The sequence below is a fragment of the Brassica napus genome, chromosome A5, assembly GCF_020379485.1.
Source record: "Brassica napus cultivar Da-Ae chromosome A5, Da-Ae, whole genome shotgun sequence".
Classification (NCBI taxonomy): domain Eukaryota; kingdom Viridiplantae; phylum Streptophyta; class Magnoliopsida; order Brassicales; family Brassicaceae; genus Brassica; species Brassica napus.
In genome coordinates, this window is record NC_063438.1 from 13,104,131 (window position 1) to 13,115,809 (window position 11,679).

At 32.3% G+C, this 11,679-nt stretch overlaps 1 protein-coding gene and 1 pseudogene across 1 annotated transcript; one reads left to right on the forward strand and one right to left on the reverse strand.

Annotated features, from left to right (window-relative positions):
- Window positions 1-3,081: 3,081 nt before the first annotated feature.
- On the forward strand, window positions 3,082-4,763 carry LOC106455024 (annotated as a pseudogene).
- A 4,173-nt stretch (window positions 4,764-8,936) lies between these two features.
- Window positions 8,937-11,679, reverse strand: LOC125609228 (polyadenylate-binding protein RBP47A-like). Its single transcript, XM_048780372.1, has 6 exons — window positions 11,133-11,679; window positions 10,329-10,809; window positions 10,190-10,257; window positions 9,985-10,115; window positions 9,803-9,896; window positions 8,937-9,335 (listed from the first exon to the last, which is right to left on the reverse strand). The coding sequence occupies exons 1-6, from the start codon at window positions 11,475-11,477 to the stop codon at window positions 9,207-9,209; spliced, it is 1,248 nt and encodes a 415-aa protein (XP_048636329.1). The 5' UTR covers window positions 11,478-11,679; the 3' UTR covers window positions 8,937-9,206.

The following is an 11,679-nucleotide window of genomic DNA, read 5'->3' on the forward strand; positions in this document are numbered from 1 at the left end:
AATGGTGGTTCATGGTGGTTGAAAAAATTGATGATGATGGCATTTTTGTAAATAAGAAGAAATGGTTAGGGCGTATTTGGTTTTTTGTTAATTTCGAAATTAATAAAAAAAATAATAAAAATGGCAATTTTGTGAATAATTCAAAAACATAAGGATAGTATGGAAATTTTATTGATGAATAGGATGGACAAAAAAAAAGGGTTGGTTTTGGATTTGACTTGAAAATATGGGTTGGTTTTGAAAAACACCCTCAAACCACTGGTTGATGGGTAAGATTCTCATTTGATATAATCTAACTAGCATAAAATACATACATATTAAGTGGGAAAGAAAGTAAATAGTTAGATTTCCTTTCCAAAAAATTTGTCTCGCATTTGTAAATTCGAAGAATATATATATTGGCACACTTTTATTCTTCACCAAAATGTGTTTGCATGTTTGGTTTGGCAGACCACACTATTCTATGCACATGACATGATGAGTCAAAATATGCCTAAATATATACCAGCCATTATTATTCCCATTTGAATCATTTTTGTTGTTCCAAAAAAAGTCACTTAAATTTAAGAATAATCAATTTTTACGTGATTAAATCAAAACAAATTATAGAATTACGTCAAATCCCCTTAGAGATGAAACAGGATTCTTGATATTAAAATTTACAAAAAGCTATTTTTTACATTTTACCAGATCACACATTCGATACGATATTTCTAAAAATGTAGAGAATGTGATCTATACTAAGTATTTAATAGTATTTAATAGTTTTGTTTTTAATATATTTGATAGTATTTGCTTGTAATGGATACTTAGACTTCAGTTTTTTTGGGGTTTAAATTCATGAAAAAATATCTACTTTACTAAAATTATATATATCCTAGTTCTGTTAAATTTGGTAAATTGATGACTCCATAATGATATACTAGTGGACACATGGCCGTAATCGGTTGGAGAACGAGCCAGAGAAGCATTTGCGAAAGTTATTCATTGGAAAAAAAATCTTCAACTTCACAAAAGCTCTAAGAAGCGGAAAGTGAAGAAGAGAGAGGAAGAAACAACAACATTTCTTTGTGGTTTTGGTAAATTTGACTTTGACGCACCACATCTTTGAAATTAAGCTCTCACCGACAATTACCATTTAATTTTGTTCTCTAAAGCAAATATTTACTACTCCTTTTCTCAAAAAAAAAATTACTACTATTTTTTAAAAAGATTTATTTTAAAAAAAAAAAAGATCGTTCCAAAAAGAAACATTTTAATGTATTATTTAATGATAAATATAAACTTAAAAATATAATTCTGTTTATTGAGATTCTATTGAAAAAAATTGCAGCAAAATATTTAATTACATAAAATAATACATAAGTAATCAAAACTTAATATCTTTTCTTAATATGTTTGAAAATTTTAGAACTTACATTTTTTTTTAAAACAGAGAAAATAATATTATCATAATTAATTTAGTTGGACCAATCATTTATTTAGGAAATATATGAGAGGTGAGTGTAATAACTTGAAAATATAATGCTATGAGTTATTAACTTATTACTAATAAGTAATAACCAACATGAAATTGTAGTCAAGTATGTGTATAAAGGAAAAAAATCTTTATTGGGTTGAGATATATTAAATCTAATTGCATATGCATTTGTCATCTAAATGGCATGTTTGTTACTGATGCTAGTGCCAGAATCGGAATATCCAGTCTTTTGGAGGCATTCGTGATGCAATTATTAATTATTCGTTCTGATTCAATCTGTAGTTAACCGAAAATTCGATGTCAGAAATTTTATATTTTAATAAAATATCAGATTTGATTCGTTCAAATAAAATAAAAATTAATTAAATAAAAAATTGAAATCCAAAATAAATAATGATTTTTTATTATTCATAATACTAATAAATAATCAATTTAATAAATAAGAACTATAAAAATTACAAAATAATAATATATAAATTAAATATGTAATTCTTTAAATACATATATATATATATATATATATGCATATAACAGATCATATCAGATACATGCTTATAAAAATATTTGTGATTTGCCTCATTTCTTTAAGATTTTACATATGAATATTTACATTTCTTTGTAAAGTTACGAATATCCTAATTTTCTTGATTTGAATCAATATGAATAACGAAACAAATCAAGATTCAAAAATATTTTGTCTAACCCTAAATAATGTCGTGGTCTTTCTTATCAAAAACAATTAAAGGCACAGATGGTGTGGTTGCACATAAATCAATGTGTCAAATCTTGGTTGGGTTGAGAAATTTTAAAGATGTTAATTTTAGTAGCAAGAAAAAATATGTTCTGGTTTTTAGTTGAAATATAGGGAAGATTTATTTCTAACAAAACATAAAAAAATACTAGTGTTTATCTAAACTTCAATTGTTAAAAGATATATTTCACACCAAAATGCTACTATTGAAAATAAAATGGTTCAACAATCAATGCATATAAATTGATGATTCAAATAACAACGTCATGATTTAGATAAAAGAAAAACATTTCCTTATGAAAACGTCTACAAAATACTCAAACTTATTTATTTTTCTTAAATATAATAATAGTTGAAGGCTCATTAGTCTAGTTTAACTAATAGTTCATTAATTTTTATATGTCATGAAGTCCAAAGCTTAAATCCCAAATAATGCAAATTATGAATGGTATAAAGAAAATAGTTTCAAAGAAATCTTCAGTATAATGAATCTCAGTAGGTGTAAAGTTCAAATATTATGGAAAATGGTTTCAAAAAGATTTCCATCATGGTGCATACCATCAAGCTTGAATCTCATTAGCTGACTCGAATAATGCGGTAAAATATGGCTGATATAATTATTGGTTCTAGAATCGTTTATCTAATATTTTCTAGTTTGTAATATCAGCTAGAAGTTAAAAATATAAAATAATATATTTTGTTTAATTATCTATAATAATTTAAGCCAGAAAATTTGGTCTAGTAATCAGGTTTTAACCCACTAATTCTAAGAGAATGTGAAATGTTTAAAAGTAAAAGCATGGAATGTGAATGGTAAAAGAAAAAGTAATGAAAAAAAACAATCAGGGATTTCGTATGAATAGGAAGAGAGCGAGTCAACTCGCGAGTATCGTGTAGAACTCGAAACAAAGCGAGTGAGAAGGATAAGGAATGTGAGAGATACGCGACGAAGCGAACAGTTTTTTTTTGTCTTTTAAAGATACCCCACACACGAATCTTCTAGCTTTCCTCTTCCTTCGATCAATCTTCTTCGTCTCTTTCTTTAGAAAGTTGAAAACACTAATCTCTAAATAAATGGGTTCTTTAGGAGATGAACTTAGTCTAGGACAGAGGAGACACAGTTCCATTCCGACAACGATCTGTCGGTTTCCGACAAAAGCTTCCAAGATCATGAATGTTGCCGTGGAACAAGGTTGTAAACTAGAGGAACATGTTCAGAAGCTCGAAGAAGAGAAGAGGAAGATCCAAGGCAGTGAACTCGAGCTTCCTCTCTGTTTGCAGATGTTAAACGATGGTTCGTCTGATTCATCAGAAGGTTGCTCAAACTTTGTTTTATATATCTCTCGATCATGAATGACTGTGTTTGTTTTCGTGCAGCGATTTCGTATCTCAAGACAGAAACAGAGACGGATACTCAGCCATTGTTGAAAGATTTCATCTCTCTCAGTAAACCAATTCGAGAAGAACATGACGAAGAGCTTTTCAAGGAGAAGAAGTTTCAGCTATGGAGAGAAAATGATCACATCTCCAACGCGAGATTCTCAGACACGCTAGAGATTGAGGTAATATTAAGAACCCTGAAGACTTAAAAACATGTTTTAAGATGGGACAAGGATTTGAGTGTGTTTTATTTTGATCCAATTATTGCAGAGAGGTGATGAGAAATCTTCCGATAGCTTATATATGTTGTTAAGTCCTCGCATGACGACTCAAAAGGTGGAAACCGGTTTAGGCCTCGGTTTAACTAGATGGTTAAGGGAAGAAGAAAACTAGTTGCCTCTAGCTCTGTGCCACACTATCTTCAGCAGCAAGCGTTGCGGAAGCAAAGAAGGTGTTGGACACCTGAGTTACATCGCCTTTTCGTTGATGCGTTGCAACAGCTCGGTGGTCCTGGAGGTATAAAAAGACAAATCCATCTTCTTGTTCTTGAAGTTTTGTTTACTTAAAACAGAATGTGCTGCATGTAATCTTTGTGTCTGTTTGAGATAACAGTGGCAACTCCTAAACAAATCAGAGAGCATATGCAAGAAGAAGGCCTAACCAATGATGAAGTCAAGAGTCATTTACAGGTACATATTAAAAGAAAACAAGTTAAGATCTTTGATTCTTTTAATGGCTTTTACTAACAACCCATCTTTGTCTCTTATATTCAGAAATACCGGCTACACATCAGGAAGACTGACTCGAATCTGGAGAAACAATCAGTAGTTGTTTTAGGATTTAACTTGTGGAATTCATCACAAGAAGTAGAAGAAAGTGGTGAAGGAGGAGAAACATCAAAGAGAAGCAATTCGCAGTCGGATTCTCCTCAAGGTCCTTTGCAGTTGCCTTGTACAACAACCACAACATGTGGTGATAGTAGCATGGAAGATGCTGAAGATGCTAAATCTGAGAGGAGATATTGAGATCTCCATAAATCTCAAGATCCTTTTTCAAGAACCAAACTCTTGATTCCCTTTTTGTTAGTTTTGGATTCACTTCTAGTGAATGAGAATATAATCACAGAAAAAATAATATAGATTTATTTTTATATATAGAGAGAGAAAGATAGAGACAGAGAGGGAGCAAACGAGTGAAGGATGTGGTTGATCAAATTATTTGCAGAGATTGTTAGGACTTAGGAGGTCTGTTTTTGTGTACGGCTTTTTGGTTGGGTTTAAATTGAGTCATTGCCCAAGTAATAATACTGTTGGGTCAATTGTATAATATACCCGGCAAAAATCCAAATTGACAGAATACCCATCCCTTATTTATTAATTGAGGAACATTTGAAAAGATGTAACCTCAATTTTGTATTAATTAAAAGAGGCCCCAATGCATAGGTGGCACTCAATTAGGTAGTCAATTACATTCAATTGAAAAATAAGTAGGTCCACATTCGATTTTTATATGTTGTTAGATACATAAGTTGGTCAAACTATATGATATAATGATATGATATGATATTTTCTTTCCTTAAATAAAACCTACGGAATTACCATAAATGACTAATATATATATGACAATTAATGAGTTTAATAATAAAGATTTGATAACAATGTATATCTCCTCCATCATTTTTTGTTTAATTTTATATTATTAAAATAAATTAAACAATCAAATTAGCTATAAAAATAAAATTTAGATTTTTTCGTATATGTTATATTTTGAATTTTTAAAAACGACAATAAATGACTAAAACTATTAAAATTATTATGTTAAAAATTAATGATCAATGGTTTAACATTTTTATTATAAGAAGATACACATGATTTTAAAACCATATGAGTAAAAAATATCATTTAATAATAAAATAAATAAATAAATATATATATATATATATATATATATATATATATATAAACACTATATACCATAAGATTACATAAATATTTTAATATTAAAACTTTCAATGAATTTTCAAAAACATTTATAAATTATAAACTTATTAAAGATTTCACATTGAAAATTTTGTTATCGATGATTTAAATATTCAGTTATAAAATGATATGAATGATCATAGAACTGTATGATTATAAATTCTCATTTAATAAATGACTATATAAAATATACTATTCTTAGAAAAATAGGTTGGTCCATCTTGACTTACATTATATTTTTTATTAAACTAACTATCGAATTGATAAATAATCTACCAAATTTTTTTTTGCACTTTCCTTAATTAGAAGCTACGAAATTACCTAATATGATTAACGTATATATGAAAATTAATTATTATGAATAATAAATATTTGATAACAATTTTGGTATCTTAGTTCTTTTTTTTTTAATTTTATATTATTGAAAGATATTAAAAAATCACATTAAATATATAATAAAAACATTTATATTTTTTCTTATATGTTATATTTGAATTTTTCAAAACGTCTATATATTATTAGAAATTTGAATATTCTCACTCTGAAAATTTTGTGATCAATAGATTATTTTTTTGTTATAATAAGTTACAAATGATCATAAAATATAACGCATATGAATTTTTATTTAATAAATATTCAAACTAAATAATATATATATATATATATATATATAAACACTAATGATTTAAAGCAACAAGATTGGCTGATCAATTTAGTCGTCCAGTTGAAATCTTTCAAAAGTATGTGAAAAACTAAAGTCAAAGTAAATATGGATTTAGAATAGTAGTTATATTTTACTAACCAAATACCGAAAAAAACCGAACCGAACCGAAACCAACCCGATATCCGGGTTGAACACCCGTAATCCAAATGAAGCCAAACTATTGTTTCATTCTCCAAAATATAATAAAAATAATAACTTAAGTCCGCGCAAGGCGCGGGTCTTATCCTAGTAGTTATGGATAATCCAAAAATAAGTAATTTTTTGACACTGTGCAGACAAAAATGTCCTTTTGCTTTATCAAAAACATGTAACTGTAAATTTAGCGGGTACATATTATGTTAACTGAACACTAAAAGATATTTATCAATTTTTCACACAATCTCTGAATTTCTCAATCACCGCCAATTCTATTTTTTCATCTAATCCTTTGACGAACTCTTCTCAGTTCTTAATATCACATTTATCGGTTTGTTAATATAGTAAATAAATTACTTAATGGTTATCTGTTAAGGATCATATCAGTTGGATAAATTATCGATTCTTTAAGAAATATATAACAATTGGACGACCATTGACCACTAAGAAAAAATTTATCAATATTAAAAGAATCAATTACTTAATAATGAATATTTATTATTTGATATCAAATAATGTATCAACTAAATATTTACATATCAGGTAACAATCTACATACCAACTAACATATCAGCTAATAATTTACGTATCATCTAACAATCTATGTATCAAACAAAATGTATCGACTAGCAAATCATATATCGGTTAATGAAACCATTAAACACCTAATCAGTTATCTATCAAATAGCCCCAAACAACTAACACTCCATATATCGATTAAGAATCCATTAAAATATAAATAAGAGCAGGTAAGTAATGAAATACCTACTAACGTATATGTTATCTAAAGAAAATAATGTAGATTTCAAGCTTTCTTCTTCCCGATCCTTTTCTCCATGAATCCACAACAAAGATAACAGATTATTCGATGAGATGATGAACTCGTCAAGGTCAGCAAGTCACTCAACTACCTCAGGAAAATGCCAGGACACATAATTATTATTGGGATTGGAAGCTTATAAAAGTTGATTGTAATTCGAAATTGGAAACAGTGGAATTGGTGGTGAAATAATAAAATTAGCATTATGGGTATCAATCGAATCAGAGTAAAAAAATAGAGTTTTGTGATTTAATTTAAGCTTGCATAAAGAAGAGATTTATGAGAGATAAAGAGATTAGAACATAGAGAAGAGAGAAGATAGAAGAGAGATCTAGAGACACAAAGATATTATGGTCATGAAAAATATTTTAAAAGAACAAAGGTATATGGCAAGTTATGTGAGTTTTTGGGTGTATCCACACCAATTTCTCAATATTGTTTTAGTGTTTGTTTCATACCTTTTTTATCTTTTTCTTTAAACGAAAATATGAATTAGTTTTCTTTTTTTTTGAAACAATGAATTAGTTACATTGGTTCGAATGGTTTATGAAGTGACAATTACTTAATTCATCATTTGAATATGATCAGACCCTCTATACATAAGAATCTTTTTTTTCTATAATACATAAGAATCTTGATATTGCACACTTGAAGGGAAGTATTTAAACTTGGTGGTTAATTATATCATTCAAGCTCAAGAAACTAGTTATTGTCTGGGGATTTGATAAATTTGGAACCAGATTGGGAGAAGAGTCTGCTGAATGTCTTTAATGGTCACTGTAGGATCCGTCCTTGTTGAGTTGGTGTGAAGCCTAGCTGTTTCTCTCCTTTTATATGAAATAAAAAGAAGCATGATTCTTCCATGCATGTTGAGTTGGAATTTTTCTCAAGTCTTTTCTTTTGCATAAATGTGTTTTTAATGATCTGATGTAGTACTGATATTATTATGGCAGATTTGATGCTTGACAGTGCTTCTGGATATTTTTACAACCAGATCAACGGTCTGCACTATGACTCAAAGTCTGATTCTTTCAGTGACTCAATAGCTATGTATTAATTGTTGAGCTTGTTTTCAAACATAGTTTGTGTACAGTTTACTTGTGTGGGCTTACTTGGGCCGGTGATGCAACGGGAAGTTGGGTTATACAAGACGATGCACACACAGCGGTCAAAACTTCATCAGATAAAGGAAAAGTATCATTGAAAAGCCTGTGCCTTCTTCAGAAGCTGGACCAAGTATGGTGACACCACTTGGGCTTGTTGAACCCGAAAAGAACTATGAAAGGAGCTGCTTCATCTGTTGATGTTGGCAACAACAACAAGAGAGACGAGATGAGAAACCCAAGAATGTATCTGCAGAAGAGAAAGCTGCTAGAAAAACCGTTGCTCGGTCTTTACAATAGACCGTTTTATTGAAATCTTTGCTTGATGGTCTCTAACTCTTTTTCGGTTATTGAAATCACATTCTGGCGGTTATTTCGGTTATTAGTACAAAGATTTATTCCAAAAACTCTTTTTCCTCGGAGGATTGGTCCTATGTTCTTTTTAACCGTTGTTACGAATCAGTTTCTCTTTGTTGTGCAGAAACCTAATTGATTTTCTAGTCACAGAGATGGAAACTCTCCACCATTTGGCAAACTAAATTATTGGTAACATGACAAATAAAATTAGGAAACTGAGAACAAAAATTCAAGTCTAAGCAACCCCAAATTTTTTGACAGATATAGCAAGATAATTAGAAATTCAAATCCAGGATACAAGACCATCTTTGGATAGACTAGAGGCTTTTAGTTTCGTTGTTGAGAGCTAACCCCTTAACCAACAACTGATCATCGGATCATTTGGACATTTCCGATGGTTTGTTTTAGTAAACCAATGCCCCGCAAGTCCAGGACTCACGGGATTTTCCATGATGGTGACGTGACATACCAACACTTTCAAGAAGCTCCAGGGACAGCAGCGGCTGCAGTAGCATACATGTTTGAGTCCTGATTTGCATATCCGTTGTTGTACCCCTGTCCTCTTGAGTATCCTCCGTTCCATTGGTTGCCCGAGTCACTTCTCCACTGTCATTTGAAGATTCGAAGTTGACCAATATTAGGAAACGGATCAAAAACATTAAGGGACTATGAGAGACTCAGTTAACTAGTCCACTGATTTCAACAGTTCTCTTAGTTTCACAGCTGATCTTCATAGCTGTAAATATATTCATTCAGTTGTAAGAAACACAAGATCACCACAACTGCTTCAGAAATTTGATAATGTTCATGGAGATGACATGTGGGCCAAGGAGACAAGCTGACAATCAAAATAGTCAACGAAACACGCGAGAAGGTTCCACTTGGTCTTTCTAGCCCACAATACACCTACTATCCATTGTCAACCACTGACTTTGGCTTTTAAGTGTTTCTATAACTTTATCCACCCCATTAAGACCAAAAAAAAAAAAAGAACACTAAAACTAAGTTTGACCCGACCATACTTGTAGAAATGCATAAAGATTCCCATTAAGATAAAACACACTTTCTTGTACCTGTTTGTTTGGGCTTCTTCCCCAAGAAAGCCGGACAGTGTTCTTCCCAATAACGGTCCCGTTCAAGCTCCCGATGGCTTCTTCAGCACTCTGCCTGCCAAAACAAATGGCATCCTTCATTGTTAAAATGAGAATATAGGGGATTGCTCATCATGAATGACAAGCACAAAGCATGTTAGTACCTGTTACCAAATTGAACAAAACCGCATCCTTTTCCTACTGGGATCTTCACCGAAACAACCTCCCCAAACTGGGAGAAACGTTGCATGAGGTCTTCTTCAGTAACATCAGCGTCAAGGCCCCCAACAAATATCTGCAATGTAATAAAAGACAATAAGCAGTGAGTCATACTGTAGTTAACATAAGAAAAAGCAAGAAGAAACTCACTGTTGAGTTATTTGATTCCCCATCAACCATAGAACCATTTCCTCCATGTCCACCAGCCAATGTCAGAGCTAGTTCAATAAAAAACATCACATATCACTTCAAATGCTAAGTTAAAAGCATAACATATACCATCACTTACCTTGTGAGCCATTTAGTTGGCCGTAAGCAGCGGCTCTTTTGGGGGTTGCAACACCAACGCGCATTTGCCTGCTTGAGCAGAAGGCACCATTCATCTCAGTCAAGGCCTTTGATCTCTCATTCTCATCGCCAAACCTGACAAAGCCATAACCTTTGGAACGTCCAGTGTTGGAATCAATCACAACTTTTGCACCTTTGACAGATTGGTATGCAGCAAAAGTCTCCAACAGCACAGTATCAGTCACATCCGGAGCCAAGTCTCCTACGAATATGGAGAGGTCTGGACCGTTTTCCGATGCTCTCTTCTCACCAGTACTGAAAGATGCCCAGTTCAAACGGAAGGGCTGCTCTGCGTTGGGCATTGTTACGCCGCTATAGCTCTGAAGAACTTCCTCAGCTGCGGAACGTGAAAGGAACTCGACAAAACCATACCCTTCTGACTGACAAGTTTGCTTGTTTCGTATGACTTTCACAGAGGAAACCTAAGAAACCATAAAAAGAGTATAAGCTAAAAAAGGAAAAAAGAAAACAACAAGTTTATGATAGAGAGAGAATAAGCTAAACATAACCGTTAAAAGACGATCTTCTGTAACTGATCTTATTACCCAATTGGTGACATGTTTTTTTTTATTTGTCTCCCCATAACAAGAAAGGTAGTTTTAATTTATTTAGGAGCATTTAAAGTTAAGGTCAACCATTATTACCCTTAATAGTAAACCACTTGGCTTCTACATAATCACAATTGAAGATGTAAGAAGCAAACAATACGTTGCTAATTTTACATAAAAGAAAGTAAGAAGACAACCTGGTTGGTGTGAGAGAAACAGGTGTGGAGATAAGTCTCGTCCATCCAATGAAGAAGATCACCAATCCAGAGAGTCTTCACATCGTCTCCACCACCACGCTGCTGCTGATTCTTGTGATGATAAGAAGGAGGAGCGTATTGAAACTGCGGAGGATGATGATAAGGAGCGTATTGGTGAGGATACATCATCATCTGTTGCTGCTGCATCATAGCCATAGCCGCCATCCATTGTTGATGTTGTTGCCACTGTTGTTGTTGTTGTTGCGGAGGAGGTTGCTGCGACGGTGGCGTTGTCCCGGCTGCTGTAGCCGACGACGAATCTTGACCGTTGTTTGCAGTCTGCATCTTTGAAAATGTCCGATCCGATCTGGAAACTCTCAGAAACTCAAAATATCTCTCTCTCAAGCTTGTGGGAGCTCTCTGTTAATGGCGGACACGGGTATAGAGAGAGAGGACTAGATTTGGTCTTTCGAAGATGTTGGAGGCGGAGAGAGAGAGAGAGAGAGAGAGTTGAGTAGTTTCGGAGGGTTTAAGGCTGACGAGAGAG